Source organism: Epinephelus moara, chromosome 23 (genome assembly GCF_006386435.1).
Source record: "Epinephelus moara isolate mb chromosome 23, YSFRI_EMoa_1.0, whole genome shotgun sequence".
In the NCBI taxonomy this organism is placed as follows: Eukaryota; Metazoa; Chordata; class Actinopteri; order Perciformes; family Serranidae; genus Epinephelus; species Epinephelus moara.
The window spans coordinates 20,110,740-20,134,664 of NC_065528.1; the positions used below are offsets into that span (position 1 = coordinate 20,110,740).

Genomic DNA, 23,925 nt, shown 5'->3' on the forward strand with positions numbered 1-23,925 from the left:
CTCATGCAATAACCTCTGTGCTAACGTCCAATTCCACTGTTGACTTCAATTGCTATTCATCACTTCAGGGGAGTTTTTTTCCCTTCTGAAAAAGGTTTATAGCTCCTATTAAAAACGAACGCTTTGTTAGTGTGTGATTTGTACTTTTAATTTCCATACTGAACGAACGCTGAAATGATCCCCCAACCTCCACCCAAACCACCTCATTCATTCTGCCCAGATGTCCTCGTTGTGGCTGACAGATGAACCAGTGTTAACACGATACAGTAACATGGTAGTGAAGAACAGCGGCAGCTCATATTAACAGTGGGATTGACCTGCCCCTGTCACTCAAACACCAACCTTAACATCCATAATCACAGCCCATTCTATAATCTGACTGTCCTCTTTATACCAGAACATCTATTTAACCCACTAATAAGACGACTCGTGTGTGTATGAGTGAGGGAGATAGAGAGAGAGGGATCCAATTAGAGGACAGCCAATCACTGGATTAATGAGAGAGTATGGATGACAGATTACTCCGCTAGTAAGGAATGGTGAAAGAAATGGAGGATGGGGGATGGTATAGGGTAGAAATGACAAAGGGTAGTAAGAGAGGGCTAGAAATGGAATAAAGATGGAGAGAGAGGAGATGAAGAAAGAGGAACAAGGAACACAAAAGACTGAATCCTCATTGGCTTTACAAATCCCCTTAGAAATGAATAGGGGTTGTAGGAGCAAAAATCTATAATCCTAAAAGAAAAACAAATCTAACAAAGAGGACACAGTCACAGGATGGAGGAAGGGAAGAGAAAAGAGGTTGCAAGAATGGAAGAGAAATTAAATGAGGGATGAGAAAAATACTGGAATGTGGAGACCATTATACACAGTACAGAGGGATACTGCATGGGTATGTGCGTCTGTGTTAGGCTAGCTTTCTTCTCTAATGAGCGAATAATGTGACACAGACAAGCAGGGTGCAGTGTGACTCTCAGCGTGATGCCCATGCCTGAAGCTGGGTCTAAACCTCTCTGTCAAGGTGTTCAAGTGGTCCCAGTGGCCACAGTTTAATTTACCGGTATTTATAGTTCTTAATCTAACCCTAACATAACACTAGATTGCTGTGTCATACATTATCAAACTCTGTCTTTCATTCCTTAAAGTAATAATGTTTACATTCTTTTTATTTCTTGATAGAAAGTGAAGATACTAAAGTTTGCACTGAAAAAAGCTCATCACTAAATTTGTTTTCTGATAAAGAAAAAATTACTGAGGCGGGAAATCTTATATAGCCAAAGTAATCATGTTTACTTTCTTTAATTCACTTTCGATAGAGCGATGATTGCAGTGAGGACAAGGTTTGCATTTGTTTACTGTTAATGAAAAGGAGAAGATTGCAGAGCCTTGTCTCAACTTTGTTCAAGTTGTTTTCAACATCAACTGCTGGGATCAGAAATATGAGCAACTCCAGCAGATCGATCTCAGTTATTATGGTCTCAACATGGTCCCTGTAATCCCTATACCGTGAACGTGTAGTTCAACTTCACCTCTAGCAGAGCCTTTACCTGCAGCCTTTGTATGTAGTTGGAATTATAAGAAATGTAGCATAGTGTTAGTTCAGGCAGGACACGATGTCAAGCTCTGTCAAAGTGCTCTGGCCTGCCTACTGTTGCTGCTTCCTCTGCAAGCCACTTTGCAACCTGCCTCCACCCCAGCTCCTCCTTTTCATGCTGTGTCTGACTATCAATGCTATTTCTGTTTGCCATTGATGCTGCTCTGTTCTTTCCCTGGGGGGTCTTTGCTGCTGCTCTCCCTGCCTTAGGCTTTCCATGTAGGCACATGAAAGGGCAGGGAGGTGTGTTCTCTCTGTCTTATGGCTTTCCACACAGGCGCGTGAAAGAGGCTTTCAGCGTAGGCCCGAGGAAAGGCAGAGAGGCCCCAGAACAGAGCCATACCGCCAAATATAATACTGCAAATGGAAATAAAGTTTTCTTTGACTAAAGTGTTCCTGACTGAAGTATGAAAACATACAAAACCATCTATCTAAACAAGAAACGTGTAATTTTTTCTAAAGGAATACTTCACCCCCAAAATGACCATTTGAATATAAATGACTAATACTGTCTTAAGCTGAATTTGTGAACGAAGACTCCAACACTGTAGAAGATGCTTAATGACTCCAAGTCACAGGGGTCCCTTTAAACAACAGAAAAACATCCGTTTCCAACGGGAACCTGAACTAAAACTGAAACTTATCTATGCTCTCTTCCTAGCCAGACTCCATTGACAATAAAGGTAATTCTACCTCAGTGAACACAGAAGCTGCTGGTCTACTGCTGCCTTGAATGGTAGTTTGTTTGTGTTATTGTGTGGCTTTGGTGTTTTAAATGGTTAGTTTGGATTCACCAGTCACACAATAACACAAACTAACAGATCAAGGCAGAAGTAGATCAACAGCTCCTGTGCTCAGAGAGGTAAAATTGCTGTTTTTGTCAATGAAGTCTGGCTTTGAAGAATGCAAGGATAAGTTTTGCTTTTAGTTCAGTTCCCCATGGGAAAGGGTTGTCTGTTTGGGAAGCACTAGCTGGATAAATAAGACTCGAATTATACTGCACGGATTCTTCATTCACCCTGGAGGCATGTGAGAAAAACAAAGTTTTCTTCACAAATTCCAAGTATCATAAGGTGAATAACTGAAAAACAAATACTAATTTGTGGGAGGAAGTATAATTTTATTTACTACATACTCATTCCTACTTAATCTTTCTCTGTCCCTCTCTCCTCCAACATCAGTCTGACCCTCATCATCCCATCCTGGACTCTCACACTCGAAAGGATCCCGTGGAGGTCTGGCTTACTCCTGGTCAACCCCAGGGCCTGGCATCACCAATCTGAGGAAGAGGGTTTCAAGGCTATGAGCAGCAGGAGAGGAGCTGTATCGACTAACTCTGTTCTCAGCCTCCTGTTGTGGCAACCCATCTCCTCTTCTCTCTTTCTATCATGTGTTTCCTCTTTCTGTATTTCACCCTTGTTCCATCTATCACACTCTCTCTGAGAGTCTGGGTCCCAGGCCCCAGAAACAGCAGGTGGCCTTCTGCTATCGACTGGCTCAGGCTGCCTTAATAGCGTTTGCCACCACTGGGAATTTGGAATGTGTGTGTGTGTGTGTGTGTGTGTGTGTGTGTGTGTGTGTGTGTGTGTGTGTGTGTGTGCAAGATGTTATTCGAAACCACAGCACAGATCCAGCAAGCAGTTCTGTTATTCAAAACTTGCATGTACGGGTGACCACAACATGACCTTTGAACTTGGCTGTCCGTGTGAGGCTATAAAAAAAAATCAACACAAGAAATTGAAGATGACTTATTGTTATTGGGGAATCATTCTTAAACTAGACTCATTGCTTCATGGTTGCATGCCTCCACAAACCAGTCCATTTACAGTTACAGATTACATCCATGTCTGTATGGACTCATATGTTGCCATGACAGTTAACGGTGCTTTAAACATGGATGTTGCTGCATCATTACATCCTCAACCCAGGAGCACAGAAGATCTATATAATCAGCATAGTTTCAAGATGTACACTCAAGATTAGTGTCACCAATTCAGTATCTGACCAAACTGAATAATGGTTAGAAAAGTGTTTTTGCAGAACATAATCATGTCACAGTGAAGCTGACTTTTGACCTTTTGGATATAAAAGGTCATAATTTCATCATTTTATTCTATTAGATATTTGAGTGAAATTTTGTCATAATTAGCATATGATTTCTTGAGTTATGGCCAAAAAATGTGCTTTGTAAGGTCACAGTGAACCTGACCTTTGACCACCAAATAATCAGTTCATTATTGAATCTATGTGGAAGCTTGTGCCAAATTTGAGGAAATTCCCTCAAGGCACTCTTGAGGTGTTGCATTTACTAGAATAAGACAAACAAGGACACAGTGACCTTGACCTTTGACCACCAAATTTTAATCATATCATCATTGAGTCCATGTGGACGTTTGTGCCAAATTTGAAGAAATATCCTCATAGTGTACTCGAAAACATCACGCCTCCAGTCATGAAGGTCACCGGCTCAGAGGCATAAAAATGTGTTATTGCTATCAGAACAAATAGCAAATGAATTCTGGCCTGTTGAGATGACAGATTGTTTCTGAAAGTGAAATAAAAAAAAATATGAAAAACGGATCATTCTAGTATCTTTATTACTTCTCATATCTCGCTCTTTCTGTGACCCTGTTTGACATTCAATAAAACTTGTTTTGACTCGAGGCAACAGCATGACAGGCAACAATTTTGCACACAGTTTACAAGGAAACCTTCAAGAATCAGCTTGATGTTGAGAAAGCTGTGAGAATAAGCCTGTTATGCCAAAATATTGTCGGTACACGTTCTCTACATTTGAGATGAAGCAATTTGCACCAATTCTCTTTAGTGATTGCAGACACTTGGGAACAGTTTTGTGTTTAACAGTAAATCAGGACAGGTAATACGGCGGTGTTTTTCAGCTGTCTGAATCTGCATGATGAATCACAGCTGGGGTGGAACTCAAGTCTATAGAATAAAATGAATGGAAATGGAAGTGATTAGTTATCAAATAAGTCATAACTTCAATATCATACAAGTCTCAAGGAAATGTTGAGCTTTATTCATTCACCTTAATTTGTTCTAAAAGGCCTTCAACAGTTCAGAAGCATGTGTTTGTGTTGTGTTCATTAACTGCTTTCTATATTTGCGTGTATGGTAATTCCCAGACGTTCCTCCTAAACAGTTAGTGGAGGTCAGCCCTCTAACTAGGCTAATAGACTAATTACTAAAAAGGCCTAATACACACACACGGGACCACTATTGGCCAACAAAACGCACTTGGTTGCTTTTTTTCAATATAAGCTAATTGGCATGCAAATTAAAAATGCTAAATTTCTAACACGATGTTGGGCGATAATAGTGAGACATAACGGAAACCAACATAATGGGAAGAAATGGAGATTTAGTATTCCTAATAATTCATTTGTTATTCTGTTATATCTTCTGTAAGCCCAATTACATGCACCACAATCCAAAAGAGGGGGGAAAAGCAAAACTCACTTTGCTGACTTATGTCCCTCCCCTCCCTTCCTTTCCTCTCTCTCTCTGTCTCTGCATAAGGACCGACTGAGACCTCCGCAGAGGCAATGAGAGCAGCATTTGAAAGGGCACCTTCTACTCGCTGTCTGTCTGATATTTAAAGTGTTATCGGGATAATCTGGGCTCTTAAAATGTGCTTGCATTCACACGCATACACACAAACAAATTGCACTACACATCAGCAAATACTGACACTTTCATGGTGCCAGAGAGGTCTATAATCCGCTGGAAGCTGCAGACAATATACAGGGGCAACTAGGCTATCGCTGCCAACAAAACAGCAGTGGCCCTCTGTGATTACGGGTGGCAGGAGATAAAGAGGAGGGAGAGGGGGGAATGATATGCATATTATCTGAACTCAGAGCTTATGCAACATTATTTCTAACAGTCACAATAATAATGACCAATAAATGGGGCTACAATGAACTGGAAAGAGAGAAATCCACCATGGATTCTTTAACCGGCGGCCTGATTTGGCTTTAATGAGTTGATTACTGGCCCTTAAACGGTGCTTGATGAAAAGATAATGTTTGTGCTGAATGGTTAGAGGTCTGTATGTTTACTATTAAACTTCTACTGTGGTTCTCACTTCTATTAAATAAGGGCTCAAGAATTTTCTGTTTGCCACTGCATTATACTGAAATATAAAGAAAGGACTCTGTCCTTCCTATATCTCAAGAACCCACACTTGGCAGGTGTATTGCTGGGGACCCAAAAACGTGCAGTGTGGAATTTGGCACACGTTGGACACGTTCAATATTAAAAGACTTTGAATAAACAAGCAAACAGAGGGGGCGGTGCTTCAGAGCTCATTAACTGCACTTCACTTTTACTGCTGGATGCTGGATATACTAATATTACAACCAAACTCTTCTTCACTTCCCTGGAGTCAACGAGCATGAGCAGATAGCCTACAGGAACAGCACCACTCTGCCACTGCAACTCAAACTGTGTAGGTTTGTCATACTAACCTACAATGCTAATAATGTTACTGCCGGCACAATATCTCTGCTAATTAAATCCATGCTCTACTTTGTAACTTGTGTTTGTGTAAAAGCAAGTGACTAAAATGCCTATTTGGAAATTGATACTTCCAGTAAGCGTGTTTCACCCATGTTTCTGACCTCCTATAAGTTACTGCTGGTTTACAGTGAGTTAGAATAGTAACATAAACATCGTCTAATAAATCTGTAGCTGTTTGGAGCCCTTTTAGTGGGGGCCCCGGGCAGTTTCCTACCTTGTCTAATGGTATAGTCTGCCCCTGGTGTTTTTTCCTGTGAGTGTATTTCACCAGTGTTTCTGACCGCAAGTAGCTGCAACTTGGGTGTGTGATGCAACTACCTCATGGTAGGTGTTTTGCTCAGTACCCAAAGAAGTGCAGTATCGAGTGTCAGGTTGTTTGCATGAGCGGTTCTTCAGAAAGCTTCAAGCAGCACTACCACTGGCCAAACAATCCTTCAGTTCAGGCACGTTTTGAATGGGCACTGCACCAGTTAAAGGTTCGGTATGTATTATTTATTGGGATATATTGGAAGAAAAGAAATATAATATATATTAAGTATGTTTTCTAAGTGTATAATCATCTGAAAATAAGAATCACTGCGTTTTCATTACCTCGAAACGAGCTGTTGTACTATCTACGTAGGGAACAAATCCTCATGTACGGAGATCAACGATGTTTCAACAGCATATTTTTACAGTAGCACAGAACAGACAAATCAAACACTGGCTATTGTCATTTTTGCATTTGCCACAATAGTACTCAGCCCCTCCACAACAAGAAAAAAACCCCACTTATATTTAATCGTGAAACTGCTTTATTTAGTTTTTACCAATTAAAATAACCTGGTCCATTTACTTTGGAGTGGAGGAGGCCTCTGCGGATCATTTGGCACCCAGTAAATTCCGACTGAACATCTCAATCTCAAGTTATCAGAGAAAAAAGGTGAGCACACATAAGCAGGTGCTAGGCTAACGGCCCCAAATAGCGTGGGAGAAGCACTGATTTGTAGTGTAATTGCTTTATTCAGTGTTTTTACTAGTTTAAATGACATGTTGTGTTTGTTCTGTAGAGAAGGGGTCATCTGCAGATAGTTTTGCTCGCAGTAAAAACCTCCTGGATGTCTAGATTATTAATAAGGTGAGCACACATTAGCAGGTGGGCAAGCAACCCATCTGTGACGTGCTAAACAGCATAGGAGAAATGCTGATTTGTAACATAATGTCACTGAGCTAATCAGTGTTTTTACTGAATTTAATCACCAGTTCCATTTGTTTTGGAGAGGAAGAGACCTCTGCAGATAATTCGGCTCCTGATAAAAACCTCAGAAACAACGAACACTGAGGGGATTCTAACTGGGAGAAGTTTCAGCTGGTTGCAATCTGTAATCCTCACTGCTAGATGCCACTAGATCCCCTTAAATCTTACACACTGTTCCTTTAAGTTAAATCTGACACTATATAGTCATATGTTGCACTCCACTATATATTTCTGTGTGTCATTTTGTATTGCACACTATGAATCGCCTTGTTATTGAAAGGTGCAAGACAAATAAATTTGTCCTGCCTTAATTACTGTGTATGTACAACATGTAATGTAGATGGCTTTGTCTTTTGTGTATAACATACAGACAAAGTGAATACTCACCACAGTGAGTCACAGCAGTGTGTGCATTTCTGTGAGCACAGTATATGTGTTATGGACTTTCCATGGTGCTATTTTAGCAAGGTTTTGCCTCTGATAGAGGTGTTCGCAGTCTCACTGTGTCTGTGTCCATTACACAGAGTGCTGCTATTTCGCTTCACATTCCATGTCATCAAAGGTACTAAGAGAGATAGTGTGTATGTGTGAATCTGTATGTGCGCAGACACACACACCAACACACACACAAGTGGACTGTGACCACTCTCCTCTCTCCCTATAATTCAACACATTTATTCACTCCAACTCTACCCTCACAGTCTGTTTCTATAAAAAGACTTGGTCATAGCATCCAACAGTCTATCTAATCCCTTTCTCTCCTCCAGCCAGGCTGTAATGAAATCCTCTACGCTACACCAAAGGTTATTGTACCCTGTGACATAAGAAAATGATAAATGCCAGTGGTTATGATATTGACTCAGCAGGGGGGGAGCTTTTGATGTGTGTGTTTGTGCGTGTGTCTGTGAGTGTGTGTCTGACCTGGGTCTCAGACATGACATAGAGGTAGTGGTGATCAGAAGAGAAGGCCATGTCTCTGAGGATGGGTCCGTTCTCCACAGCCTGCACAGTCTCATACTGCAGAGCACGAGAGGAGCCGTCTACCCGGATCTGGAAAAACACAGAGGCACATTAACAATTAATGTATTTAAAGATGCAGGATGACGAACAATGTATAGACCTATACAGAAGTAATCCCTTTCAATCATCACTTATGACCCGCTCTTAGTGTGTGGCGGCAAATCTTTCTGCAGAGACTTTGCCCTCTGCCTACATTATCTTAGTTTCTTTTTATTTTACATGTTTAGGACGTTTATGGGTGTGTAACGGCACAGTGCTCAGGTGAGGTCAGAGCTTTGTAAAAACAGGGTTCCTATACAGATTAAGGCAAGCCAGTTTTAAGTTTTTAAAGACTTAAATTAAGTTTAAGACCAATTTTATAACTACAAAAGCTGAAGGAAAAAAACATGAACTGACATCTATTACTTTGGGTTCGGAACAGTTTTGCTCAAATGTTTATTGCAACATAAAACATGACTTTTTTTGGAAAATACCCAGCATTTTGTTGGCAGGCTTGTTGGGCAGTTTCATGTTTCTCACTCTGCATGTGGGATTCCTCTGCTTTAATTCCCATCTTGCAGAGTTTGGACAAACTTTTTGCATAAAATACACCAAGTCCTGTACAGTCCTGCAAAGGCCTTAACTATGCTGCGAAATCCTGTTGAAATGGCCAATTTGTACCTCCCCAAAAAATCTCAAATATAATGAGGCAAAATGCCAAACGAGTGAATTTGGGGTTGGCGTTTACTTTCACACTCCCTGGTGAGCTTGTTTGCAGAAACTGACAATCCTGGACAGTATGTCTTTAATATTTCTAGTCTTTGTAGCACTCACAGGTACTATAATAAAAACAATATTTTAAAAAGGAAATGTGTGAAAATAGGATCTGCACACTTGGATCAACGCAAGGAAATGTTGAAAACCATACATGAAGTATACTAGAAACTTTGCTGATTCTGTCAGATCTGTCGAAGCAGAGCTAATCCTTTTTTACTCAAGCACCAAAGTTATTATTTCAACTTAATTGATACAGGAAAAGGCAACTGAAAATGCAAAACAACTACCTCCTTTTTTTAAAAGAAGCAATAATAATATGCATCTGATATTGTGGGGGTGAAGCAAGTGCCTTTAAGTACCATCAAGTGCATTAAGTTACCAATGCTACCCAAGATGTAAAGAAGAGTAGAGAAAAGCCAGCAACTGAATTAAGTAAAATGACAGGGCTGAAAATACAGCATCAATAAAGGCTAGCTGAGGTAGAACAGAAGCAAAGTGAGAAAGAGTAATGTTGCCTTCCACAAAGAAGGCCTTGGCAATGGAACAAAGGTGACGTCTAGGAGAACAAAGTGTGCAATTAGGGATCAAGGTGTCATTAAAAAGGTACTTTTGAACATTATATTTGACAAAATTGCCCATCTACCGCATACAGCCTCAGGATTTTCCCATGCATCATGGCTTCCTGTGCTGTGTCTGAGAAGCTCATCTTTCTCTATCACAGTTCCAGCCATTCAAAAAGTGATTACAGTAATTAGGCATCTGGGCAAGAGGTGTGGTTTGTGGGCCCCTAGGTGTGTTTACTCAGCAGAAAGTGCATGGAATTAGCCCCGTGCACACTTGGTGGTGTGATGGAAGTGTTCTGGGTTGTGCCCGAACATCTGCTTACATCGACACACACACACACACACACACAACGCACAGGATGTCTTCCAAATGATCCTTTCTAAATCTGCTCCTCTGGCTGTAATTTCCCAGTAACACACGGCATTGACACATAGCTACCCAAGCAACTTTCAGCACCCAGTAGAATACACACTCACACACACACAGACCTGTGTGGACTTGCGGACAGGTGTGAGGTAAGTCTCGTTAAAGTTGTGATGACTCCAGGTAGTTCTTTGTGCTCTTCAGCACTTAAGGGTTCATGGGTAATAGGCACAAACAGGCAATAATTGGACAGGAAGCAGATGGTCGAGCAGACAGGTGAGTCACTTCATGATTAATTATTAATTAATTTAGCTCTTTAAGGTCAAAAAGCCGTAACTGTTCTTAGTAGATAAAATGAACCATTTAGTAAAATGGGGCTGTACCTTCTGAAAACATAAGTGGCCTTTGCCATGGAGCGGCCATTTCAGTCTTCTTTTGCAAGACTTATCTTTCAAGACAGCAAAAAGTCAAGATAATAAAAGAAAAATAGTTTTCCTGTGCACCATTGGTCAAAAGCACAACAACTATTCTCTCTCTCCTAAAGTAGGATGAACACTAGCTTTGAGAAAGACGATATGCACATTCTTTCTATTTAATCCCAATCCTAACACACCCCTTGCCCCTACCACTAAGCCCTTACCCCTTGATTTTGCTTTTTCACATCTGGGGATTGGGTGTCCCAATTCTTGTTTGGATAGAAGGGTAGAGCGAAGTGTTAGGGCTACATGGCCTTCCAAACAGAAGTTTTTCAGAGGCAGGTTTCAATGTATTATGGCCCTTTTCTTCATTACATGCACAACAACAACAAAAAGACGCTAAGATGCTAACATGTCGATGTCTCTGTAGCTAACTAGCTGGCTAACAGAGCAATTTTGACATGTTTCGGCCATCTCTTTGGTGGCATAAGATGCCTGAAAATGATCTAAAGTCCAGTAGCAACATGCTGCCCTTGTGACTGCTCCTCTAATATCAGTGCAGACTGGCAGGGTAGGAGCACCGGCTGCCAACGTAAGCCTACAGAGGTCCTCTAGCTGCCTGGTCATGAAGAAGTGTTCTGTTTTATTTGATGACTTGTCTGATCGATTGATAGTGTGAAACTTAAGCTAATGGCTAATCGTCAGCATACCGATAATCGCAAAAGGATGCCTGTCGTCCACACAAGAGAATCACCACTCCAGAAACGACATATTCACAATATTTGGCAAGACTCATCGTGTCTGTCTACGTAAATGCCAGCATACCAATAATGCATCAGGGTCTCAAAGGGTTGTCGAATTTCATAGGGAAAGTTTTCAACATCTACCCATTGTAACTTGTTAGCAAGAGGTAAGGTGGCACTTGAAAACATGGGGTAGGGTTAAGAATATGAAATGGAATTGGGCCTTAGTGACTGATTGACAGTCACTATCCTACACTGTAACAAAAACCAATCAACACCATCAACTGCTCTGCCATAGTCGAACGGACCTTTTCTTTGTCTGCTTCGACAATCATCTATTGTATAGTAAAGACAGAAACCTAAGTACACAGGGTGCAGTTTGCGTCCTGCCCTACTCCTGCTGCTTCTACTGATATCCAGTTACACAACATGACATTTCTTTAAACAGGCGCCATCTTTCACCCTGATTTCACCCTTCTCTCCCTCCTCCTTTGTTTCCAAGTCGTTCTTCCTCTCTCGCTCTGCCTCCTGCTTGGCTTGTGTAGTGATCCTGATCTCAAAGGACCTTGAGTTCTGTGTATCAAAGCCTCACACACTTTCACTGGGAACCATTGTATGCACTTGGGTCAGTTGTAAAGAAAAGAACAGAAGGCGAATGAGAGAGAGAGAAGAGGGAGGTAGGAAGAAAGAAGCTTCCGCGCGAGCCAAGGCCAGATTCAGCAGGTGGGGTTATCTAATCTGCCTGATCGGGTGAGTTAATTTGAGGTGCTGTGCAGTATGCGCGCTGTACACAGCATGTGCGTTCATGTGGATGTATGCAGAGATGTGTGTGTATCAGCTTACGCCTACTGCATATGAGAGACGTGTGGAGCCAATTGCCAAGCAGAGTTAAAGGGCAGACAGTCGATGGCAGAAGCTGAATATAGAGTTTTATTGTGTTGGGACAGATCCACAGTCACCAGGGAGCAGAAGGGCTTCAAGGGGAAGCTTCTGTATATTATCCCTCAATCTGACCACCAACAAAACAAATGAGCCACCAGGGAGTGCACAGCATGTCCGCAAGCATGCAACGCAGGCACACTGGGACTGAGGGGGAACACATGAGGGAAAACGGCTGATTTAAATCAAAGAGCAGCGGACTTATTTGGACAATAATTGGCAAGAATTTAACAGCAGTTTTACCCTGTATTTTTTTTTAATCAACACAGCAGGGTCACCCTGGGCGTGTAGGTTTTAAAACAGCAGTTACACAGTCTTCCTCTCTCCTCGCTTTAAAGGAATATTACTCCAAAATATCCATCTGCAACAGTGTAATTAAACTACTGCATGATTTTTATTACCACAAAAACACACGACCTAGAAACAAAAAGCCTATTCAGCGTAGACTAAACACAACGGATACCTTAATTCCCTTGATAAAATGGCAAAGCTAATATTTTTTTTTATTAAACAACTAATCCCAGTTTCATTGTCAGCAACAGTAATTATCAATATATCTTAAAGTAATTTTTCCATCAGCTTAAAATCATTAAGGCAGCTACAGTGGTGCTAGCCAATATTATCTGATTCCTTTTCAACAGTAATAAAGTGGATTAGCTGCTCTATGCTAAATGGATTACAATGCTAATCTCTGCTATCACATTAGCACTACACAATAGACATTCACTGCCAGACAGACTTCATTCTGCCTCCGAGTGGTGGGAAGGTGAGAGATGCATTGGGCCCACACATTAATGCACACATACGAATAAGTATTGTGTTCACACGAGCAATTGCGTGTGTAAAAACATTGGCATTTCACTCTCTTTTTCTCTTTCACACACTCACACACACACAGGCTGTCTGGCTGGAGCTACTCATATGGTAATTTCGGGTACTCTGGGGAGGGTGGCGAGAGTTACTGGTGCTTTCGACTCACAGAGCACACTTCCACAGCCCTGCAAAATGTGTGTAGTAAACATCTCTTCGATAGCTCTGTGTGTGTGTGTGTGTGTCTGCGGGAGAAATCCACCTTATACCTCAGATCATAGAGAGAGAATCCCATCCCTCCATAAAACGACCACCTTGGCCATAAACTGTATCCCCCTAGTGGCTGTGAGGGATTACTACACTAACACCATCACTGAAGACTAAAATTAAGACAGTGGCTTCTGCAGTAAAAATGCAGTGTATGTAATCTTAACTGTGACAAAGACACAAACACCCAGAGCAAATACTATTAAAGGAGCATCTTTAAAACTATTCAAACCTTTTGAGACCAGCACCTATCCTTATTTTTTGGGATCTACCATTAAAGAAGCACAGAAGGTGCATCAGTGTTGATACATCAGAAATAGTGACAACTGTAGATACATCTGAATAACAGTTCCAGTGTTACGGCTCAGAGAACAACAAATGCGACCCCATGTGCAGATGGTATTTCTGCTTCAAATCTGTCAATAAAAAAATCTTGTGCCCGAAGTGACTATCTCCCTCTCTCTATGGGGCTAACAGCTAGCAGAAGGTGTGATACAGACAGGGAAGCCATTCCGGTGTGAAAACCACAGGAGTACCCTCTCACAGTTGCCTAGTATTGGCACTGTGCGCCACAGAAGCACATGGAAATTACCGCACTTCCTCTGACTCTGCATCCATACTGAAGTAGGTAGAATGATCTGGTGGAGTCTTTATCTTACATGTATGTATTTTTTAATTTTAACATTTATTTAACCAGAAACCCATCTTTAAATTAAAAATCTCTTTTTCAAGAGTGTCCTGGCCAAAACAGGCAGCAACTTAAGTTACAGACAAAAATACAAAATCAAATCAGCAACACCAATGCAAAATTACCACAAAGAAAAAGTAAAACATATGTTGATAAGTGCCATAAATGAACCATAAGAAAAACAAGAAAACAGCCGTTCTGCCCCTTGCCTCTGGAACTTTCTCCCCCACAACTTTCGCAATATTGACTCCCTTTCAACTTTCAAATCCCGTCTGAAAACGCACCTTTTCAAGCTGGCATATTCCGTCTGATTTAATGGAGACATGATGATTTTCATCATAATCATGATTTCTGTCTGTTCATTTTATCAACTTTTATTGTAAAGTACAGAATTATTTGATTTTATAATCTGTAGATACATTGCTGCTTGTTTTTCTAACTGTGTCTTGTAAGGTATCCTTGAGTGCTCTGAAAGGCATCCATGAATAAAATGCATTATTATTACTATAAGCAATTAAAAAGACCAGCTAAAAACACCCTGACATTGGTAGACACATGATGGCATAGAAAATTACTGCAACGACCTAGACGAACCAGTCAAACAACAAGTCTGTGGACCGAGAGAATAGCCATTTTCCGTTGTTTTTCTTTATGTGCACACATAAATATGCTGGAAGTCAGCCAAAAATAGCTTTGTGAATACAAAAATACCAATGAAACATTCTACAAAATTTTAAAGAGAGCCACCCAACCTGAGCATACAGGGTACAGTGATGGGAAAGGGGTTTACAGTTAGTAATGAATCTTTATCAACCATGATAAACAGAGTCCAGAGCATTCAAACACTGAGATGGTGCTTTGATGTGTAACACACCCCCATAATCACTAAAATAACTTAGAGACCTGTGCTTACATTGTTTAAGCATTCACATAAAATCAATAGCATGAGCGATGGAAAATAGTTAAAATTATGTCAAGCAGCATACCAATTAAAGATGATACACTATAGTATCAAGTTATTAGAAAGTCAAAACATGAATCTAACAGGACACATTAGGTAAATAATAAACTTCTGGTGAAAACTGCACTGCAGTACTTTTAGTTACACGTCTGAGCACTTCTATTTATTTTTGATAAGCTCTGAGAAGTGGTGTGCCATTATGTAGAAACCACGTTACATCAAGTGGTGAGATGGATTTTCCACATTTTAGGAAGAGTCTAGTCCATCCTCATGAGACATTGAAAGTACAGCTGTAGATGTGTTAGTGTAGATGGTGGTTGTGGCTTAGTGCAGGAAAACACAGTCGCAACTACCCCCTCTGGACAAGACCACATCGGGGAAACAGCTAGCGTGCTTCCAAAAACATACAATAACTGAAGGGGAGGAACTCTGTGTGTTTTTTTAAGTGAAGACTGTAAGAGCAATTGGAGGATTGTGTCCGTGCCTGCTATGGCATGGTTTTTAGGGTGGCAAAAGGAAGGCTAGTCACACAGAGTTGCAGTCTGTTGAGCATGGCACCCACACTAACGCACCATGGCTGGAACACACACCATGACCAACATGCTGCTGGTGGAAGCCAGAATAAGCTGCTGACTATAGTATCACTGTGGTCTGACATGGGCCATGCAACCACAGCGAGGTGAGTGGGCTGGAGCAGAATGTCATCCAAAGTCACGCAGCATGCTGGGAAACTTAAATTACCACAACATTTGTGTGAGGAATTCCACCAAATCCCTGAAACGTGCACAGGCAAACCCAGAGTCGGTGCCAGCATTTCTGCGGCCAGAAAGGGTCATGAACTTTTTTTCTGCTGAATATTCTCGTGATATAATAATACGCATTGTTCCACAATCTACTTACAGTGCAAAATGCTGTAAAAGAAGATAGTTTGTGTGTAAAAACTCAGGTCTTGCAGTATATCAGTAATGTTGGCCATGATTCACCAGCGCAAGTTCAGGACTTGTGGTCAGTAATGTTGAACTGAAAGCAACGGTCAATCTCGTTGTAAATGTCTATTAGATCCTCCAACACTACACCACACTTCAACTTTAACCTACCACATGCATCATAGCTGTGCCTGTAATTAGCTTTACAAGGCAATGAATGATAACAGACATTTTAAGTGCATTCACTTTCATTTATATTTAGAAATAAGTGTGTAGATGTTTAGGATAAACTGTTGTCAATCTGCTGCTGTGCTTTTCGCTATTGGACTCACATTCCTTGATCTCAGCAGTGAACTGTAAGTAAGTACAATGTTATAACAAACTGAAATGATGGCCAAAATTACAAAAAAAGGAACGCAGTTGTAAAAAATTATCTTCAGGAATTCCTGTTACACAGTTGTAATGTCACTTTGACCAGTTCATACTATCATAATAATGTCGAAATGAAAAACATCTAAACTTTTTACAATATTTATCAAAGTTTGTGGGTCAGTCAGTTTTAAAGGTGTAAGCAATATTCAGAGCACATCTGCTGGAATTGCTTACACACGGCCCTCAACATGGAGGTGGCTGAGCCAGCGGCTAGCAGCTTACGATGCTAGCAGTGCAAACAAAAGCGTCAGCCCATAGTGTCATATAAAACATATGCGTTAGCAGAGCTCTCTAAACAACAGCATTTGCATTCTCATGACATTAAAAATCATTTACCATCCCTGTCACATGGCGGATGATCTCGTCCTCTGCTCAAAAAGTAAGGAGCTCCAAGACCTCATTGTATTCCCAATTTACGGACATTTATGGCTGCTGTTCTTCGTCTTTGAGTTAGCTGCTAACTGCTGACAGCTTCTTTTTAAATCTCCTGCATTGGGTCCCATGCATAACACATCAAAATGTCACACCCATGCTGCCAATGATTCCATCTTGCAGGCTGTCCTGTTTAAACAGACACTGTTTACCTCCCATGGTGGCTTAAGGGCGAGACAACTCTGTCCCCCGATTCCATGATTGTATACACAGGACCGTGAGGCAGGGCATTCCCGCCCTGAATAGGCAGCGTAAAAGGGGCTAAAGGTAACAGTGTTGAGATGGCAGCATCAACCTTGATAGGAACAGGAGGTGAGCAGTAAGCTTTTGTGACAAAGGCGTTGCCATATTAACGCTAACTGCCATATGTGCGCAAATGTGCGCAGTGGATGCGATTAGCATGTCAGCTGGATACACACATGGACACACATGGACTCACATGCACTAACATGCATGCATGGCGGGATCATCTATTACAACAAAAAGCAGAGAAGCTCAGATTACAACACACACAGAGGCAGCGTGACTTCACTCTCTGCTCAGGACGTCATTACTCCATCATAACTTTACATAGCAAATAGCTGTTTGCTGCTAAATTAATGTGTTAAATGTTGTATTCAGCCCCTTTAACAAACTGCTATCTTTCAGTGATTTAGTTTTGAAAAGCATGACATCCACATCCAAGAGTCCAAGATAAGTGTGCACACAGAGAGGTCTCCTGGGGTCTCCTCTTTAAGCCCTTGGGTCCCTACCCTGTTCAAGATATCAATCAGAAACATTTTGAAGCGCCAAGAGCATAGCCACATGCCAAATGCCACTGCAACCTGACCTGCCACACTTTGCTCAGGTTTCGACCCTCTTTGTCAAACCACAGCAGAGTGTTAGGTATTCAACCAGGCAAGGCAGGACATGCAATAAGAGCCCAGCAAGAGAGACAGCCAGAGACAACTGAGAAGAACATTCGCTGTGAAAGAGACATGAAGAAAAGAAACAACGTATCGTCACTACATAATGGCAATGTGTCTCTCCACGCATTCTATTCATACCGACAGCAATACAATGGTGGCTGTCTGATTGCCCAAATCTGTCCAGCTCACTGAAACATATGGCAGACAGAGAGAAAAGAGGGGGTGATGGGGGGTGGAGAGAATAACAGAAGGAAAGGGAGCTAGGAGGCGGACTGGATCTATCTCTCAGTGTCAATCAATGCCAGGACAAACCCTCCACTTCCACATTCAATGCCTCAATATATAGCTTTAGGCGAGATGGACTGGTGCGAGACTAGTGGGGGAGTGTGGATGATTTGACATTAATCTCAGGGTATTAACAAGAATGTGGCACACTAATGTGGGATGCCAGGCTGGTCGTGTAGCATTGCTGGAGCAGAGATCCGCTATTCATCGCCAGGAGTTATTACGGACAATAAAAGACTGACAAATGTTTTCATTCTGTCTAAGAGGGAGACTGGCCAGAGAGCAAGGCACTAAAGATATGTGGCTTCTAAAACAAGTACTGTAGGTGACACATGAATGACTAATGCCATGGTACTTCTACATCCACAATGTCTTTTGGCACCGTGTTTTATGTTTTATTTTTTATGACGAGCTATAATGGAGACACATCTTGCAGTTATCCAAAGATACAACATGAACTCAACGCTTTACTGCCTTTCTTTATGGAAGTAAAATATTCATTCAGTTCATTAAAGACACTTTGACAATCCCCCCCTTCTTTCTTTCCTTCCTTCCTTCTTTCCTTCCGGCTCAACTCTTTTCTCTATAGGAGGATGAGTGGGCAAAAAACCCCACAGAGTGGAACTGAACTCATTCTGTGCTTTAATTCACCATTCTCTGTTTTATGTTTGCGATTAGGCATATCTGCTACACAGCAGGATTTTAATTAATGCGTTTCCCCCAGTGCCTGCACTGTGAGGGAAGGTGCTTTGTGGGTGCAAATCACGGAAATGTCATTGTTAGCAGGGAAGTAACTACAGAGACTCGCGTTGGCAGTGTCAAAACTATGCTGAAATGTGACCTCTACAATGGCCCTCCTGTCGGGTTTGGTTTTATGGAGGTTAATCCTCTGCAGATGTTTTATTTTGGCTGCCTTGTTTAGAAACAGGAGGTTAAAAGAAACTTTTGGAGAACCTCCACAGCTCTGAGCTATGAGATGAAATGAAGACTAAGACTAATTAGTGAGTAACCCGGGTGTCACTGTGTCAATGCAGCAGCATGAAAAAATTAACTAAGGAGAAGGATAAGTATAACAAGGCCATCCAGAAGGGCCATCTGTCAGCCAGAGGGTGATACATTCAACATTTCCAGCCAACTACTTACTATTTAAAATCATGTCATCATCACTTTTTAGATCTCGGTTGTGTTTAACTATTCAAACTATTAACTGTTTGAAGTAGGTGAGGGACTTAAGTCATTGGAAGTCTGAATCTTAAGCTATCAGAGTTATCTAACATTAGCGGCAGCTTGGCTTGTGGTCCCCAACAACCCCCCGGACATTCTTGTCAATCGAAAAGCGTTGATTTTTAATATGAAACTGCTTTATTCAGTATCCTGTGGTGAAACCATGTGAAGGATGAACATTGAAGGAATCCTAGCCTAAAACAGGTTAAGCAGCTAGAAACAACTGGATCATTAGCAGCAGCTTAGCTAGTAACTCCTTCTGATATGTGGCCTCCAAAGAGCATCAGTGAAACACTGATTTTTAATGTTACCCTGCTTTATTCAGTGTTTTCACTGGTTTAATTATTAGGTCTGTTTGGAAGACCAGGACACCTCTGCGGATAACTCGGCTCCAAAGGCCTGGCCTACGAAGCAGGACTTGTAGTTAGCGAGGTAACTTTAGGATCAATGCTAGGCTTTCAGTAATACAAAGTTGGTTCACTTTCACTGTGATAACTTATGTTAAACAGCTAACCTGCTCCGGAGAATAATTTTATTGTTCCAAGCTATAGACTGTATATGAAGATGGACAACGCATCTCCACTTCCTACCACTTTACAAAAATGAAGTCAAAATATCCTGGATACGGGTGCTGCCATCTTGCACCAGTGGCACCATTTGGAGCCAGAGTCTTCACAATAGCTATCTCCGCAGTCTTGAGTGCCTGCCCATACACCCATCCAACCAATGGCAAGAAGCACCATTGACTATGAGATTATTAGCACCCCGATTGGCACATGTGACTGTAAATAATGACATCAGACCCCCTTTATATAGCAACTAAAGACGTATAAAATCCAAACTTATCCAAAAACCAACACTTGAACATACATTAGCATGATAAGAACTACTTAAAATAACAGAAATCATTATTAAGAAAAAAATTACTTGAGGTGTACTTCAATCTTTTACTTTGGCACATGTCCCACTCGCTAACATAGAGGGGTGGGGTTTATGACCTGTGCTGCAGCCAGCCACCAGGGGGGCGATCGAGCAGTTTTGGCTTCACTTTTGGGGTGCTGTCATGTTGTCTGTCTTCATTACACAGTCTATGTTCCAGACTTTTTATTTCCACTTTTTAAAAACAGAGCTTCTGACAAACGGAGAGATCGCTAATGACACTAAACACATAATGATAATTTAACTTAATTTTAACTGTGCCAAGTGTATTTTATCCCCAGAGTGACAGCTGACAGTGTGGCTGATTTTACACTCTGATTTCATCACTGCAGCTCAGAACAGCATGAGACACCTGTGTGATGGTAACTCGAAATAAAAATGAAAGACTGTCTTTTCTATTAAAAATAATTGTTAATTGGCATGCTGTTAATTGGCTCTGGTGATTATAATTGCAACATTCTGGTTAGATAGACCTCATTAGTCATTAACAATTTTACCACTTGTTACTTTGGTAGCAGGAACCGTCTGGCAATACTATTTTCACCCAGCTGGGCATTACATGGCAACACTGAGATTATCAGCAAAACACAAAAATCAATTTTAAGTTTTGTGAGTGAGGTGGCTTCCTGGCACTTATGTTTGTTTGTAGTGGTGCTACTTCAGTCTCCACCACCTCACATCTGGGATCTGACACTACAGCAGACAGAGCCGCGGGGGGACCCCTGGCTCAGTGACTGACCGTTGTGGCATTAAAGGTGTGGTACCTGTTAGCCTGCAGGTCCACGCGGCCTACTAATCTAACCTTATCCCCCGCTGCGAGATAGACAGAAAAAAAGCAAGGAGAGAGGCAAAGAGAAGGACAAGAATGTTATTGTGAGGGATGATGGTGTTGGACGTGAAAGGGGACAAGTGTCTGGAGGCTTCCTAACTCATTTCTCCCCCTGCTCTCCTCTCCTCCCTCAATCTCCCCCATGGCTTCAAAGGGTGAGTGGCAGGTCTCCCTGCTATCATTCCCTTCACTGCTGAGCTGCCTTAGAGCACTGTGACCAGGCAGGGGGCTCACAGCTCAGCTTTTGTTACTCATTTCCCTCCTCTGCTATTGCTTTTGCTCTTTTCCCCCTCTCTCCCTCTCTATCTCGCTCTCCCTCTCGTTCTGTCTCAATCTGTAAGTCATGAGGTTGGACTGGAATACCTGCAGGCTTATAGCCGGTTCAATCTTGAGAACATTTGTGACCGCTTGACTTCTAACAACTCACTTTCTTTCTCTGATGTACTTTTTTCCTTCTGTTCTTTTCAAAATTCAACTCGCTCGGTCTTGGTATGTTTGTTGTAGACTCGTTTCCTCTGCTGCTGCCGTAACGATGTATTTTGTATGTTGTCTCCAATTCAATCATACTCTTTTGATTGTGCTTGCACATTTTTAGGCTGAAAACCCTTCAGTCTGCCCACTGTTAGATGTGACCAGAAATAAAAAGCCTTGCAGACTTGATATGTTGTTTTCTCCTTTCTCCCAGCAAAGCCTGCTGATATATAGTTATTGATGGAGCCCATTTTTTCCAGATAAAATAGGAAAATGGCCTTGCACTTGTTGCTGTAATCTATGTGGAAGTGGACAGGAAGGGCCTCTTTTGTCAAGTCAATAACACAAATTTATTCAATGTGCCAAGTGAACAGCAAAAAGCCTTTCTTCCTCTGGCCAATTGTCCCTTTACCTATTCCTTATTCAACACCTGCTCCATCTCGGATCCTTTTTTCTCTCCATCACTTCTTCCTCATGGTCTTGCATAATTTCTTTGTCCATCGATTTTTCAGTTTTGCCCCTTTTTCTCGCAATATGCATCATTCCTTTACTTTTACCGAGCCGAGAAGATGTCAGAGCTCGTCTCTGTCAACACAACTCTTCCATTCCTCGTCCTTCTTTCCCTCCGTCTTTTCCCATCCAATTCCTCTTTCACTGTCTCATTAGAGCCGCGGCGGGGTGTTAGAGGCGACAGGTAGAGATCTCCTGACAGACCTCATTTAGTGCAGACAAATACCTGGCCTGGCTGAGAAAAACCCTTACGCACATTTCTCTTTCAAACCAATTATTTCCTCTACTGTTTCTCTTTTCTTTCACCGTTATTCTGCAGTGATAAGAGCTGCTGTTTCCCGCCACTGCTGCTGCAGCCACTGGCTGGGCCTCAAGGACCCCACAGAGGCAACGGCATAATTTGAGCACACGTCACCACCTGTGTCTCTATTAGTGGTGCAACCCGGTGGCAGTGATACAGAGTGGTGTGCACCCCATTATATTTTGTGACCAGAGGCCACTGTGTGAGAGCTAAAAGGCTTTGGGAGCCATTAATGAAGTCAACATGCTCCCCCGGAGTAGTGAGGGCACCAAATCAGCCTATTGTGTCGAATCAAGACTTGGCCTTTCAGGCGACCCAGCAGTGCTCAAAACCAAGAGCTATGGAAGCCATTCATTTGTAAGAGTGCGGCCAGAAAACTGTTTCAGCATGGTGAATAGTATAAATAGAACCCACAAGATATAATCACATTGAGATTATACTCAGGGAGCTGTATTTTGTGCGTGTGCGCATGTGCAACAGAGAAGGAAAGGTTGTATAGCATCCACACCTGTGAGAATTGTAGCACCCAGGAAGCTGGACATATGGCAGAGCGAGAGGTGGCTAGCTTTGATGTTAGAGAGGCGAGGGAAGAAGAGGAAGAGGAAAAGGTTGAGGAGGAAAAGATGGACAGAAATATCTTCCTCCACCACTCTCTTTCTGTCTGTAAATGAAATAAGTTCCACTTACAGATCTATTTCTTGTGACTGTTTGCTACATGCATAAAGTAATTCACTATAAATCAATACATTTCTGTTTTCCAGCATTAGTAGCCACCAATTAAAGTTGCTGTTAATCACAAAACTGCTTCCTCATTTCCCTGCCTCCTCTCCTCCCACAATACTGGCATGCAACCGTCAGATAGAGGAACTATGCAGCCAAAATCTCTGCCCAAAGTGTAGAGAGCATATGTCCATGGACGCTCGTTTGGGGAGATGGTTCGGTCCAGGCTGAAGACTAAAAAAGCAAAAGACCAAGGAATCCCACATGTATACATGTAACAACAGAATGACAATGTTGCCCATTCTTCCACTGAGTCACAGAAACTTAATGGTACTTTTATTAGTTGACCACATCCAGCTTCCCAAACTGTCAATCACCGATTTATCCAGCCGTTAAGGATAATGAATGGTGGATCTGTTTGATTTAGCCAGAGAATCACTGACCTACTATAACCTAAGGTCATGATTAACTGGACACAGAAACAGGAAAACCTTAGATCAACCTTGCATAGAACAGGTAGCTAGCTCAGATGAGTATGGGCTCTTTTCATAATGGTCTGGTGACAGACTTTGATCAACATTCCCAGGGTCACCTCACAGACACCCCCACTGTGACCTTTATCTATCTCTATGGAAGGCTGTGTTCCACAACACAATAACAGGGGTGCATTCTTTCATCTTACCAGGCTTTTTTTTCTGTTTGGAGCATACACTGCCTCTATAAATGTCAATCAGCAGCCTATCCAACCATGGTGGTGGAGATGTGCCAGGTTCCCAAAGAGATGTCTAGGTCTGATAATGACCTACTGACAGGCTCAGATCAACTTTAGCCAAGGGATGACTTTGAGAACTCTTTTATTCCTTTTTCCTTTTCCAGACTGTGCTTTGTTTTAGTGGTTATCTATTGCTTTCTTTTACAGCTTATCAGTCTGTCCTCTTCTCTCTGGTCAATACTAATTTTCAGCTTGTTTACCAGGGCAAACAGAGCAGTTCATTGACTTCAAGTGTGATTGGTTTCCTGGGAGATAAGCACAAATACATAAATACAC

At 41.8% G+C, this 23,925-nt stretch overlaps 1 protein-coding gene across 2 annotated transcripts in view; it reads right to left on the minus strand.

Moving 5' to 3' along the window:
* The window catches only part of plxna4 (plexin A4), a 317,597-nt gene that overhangs the window by 130,986 nt on the left and 162,686 nt on the right, over window positions 1–23,925 (minus strand). For both annotated transcript variants that reach the window (XM_050036454.1, XM_050036453.1), the window contains exon 4: window positions 8,295–8,423. In XM_050036454.1, coding sequence (XP_049892411.1) covers window positions 8,295–8,423 — 129 coding nt within the window. The remainder of the gene's footprint in view (window positions 1–8,294; window positions 8,424–23,925) is intronic.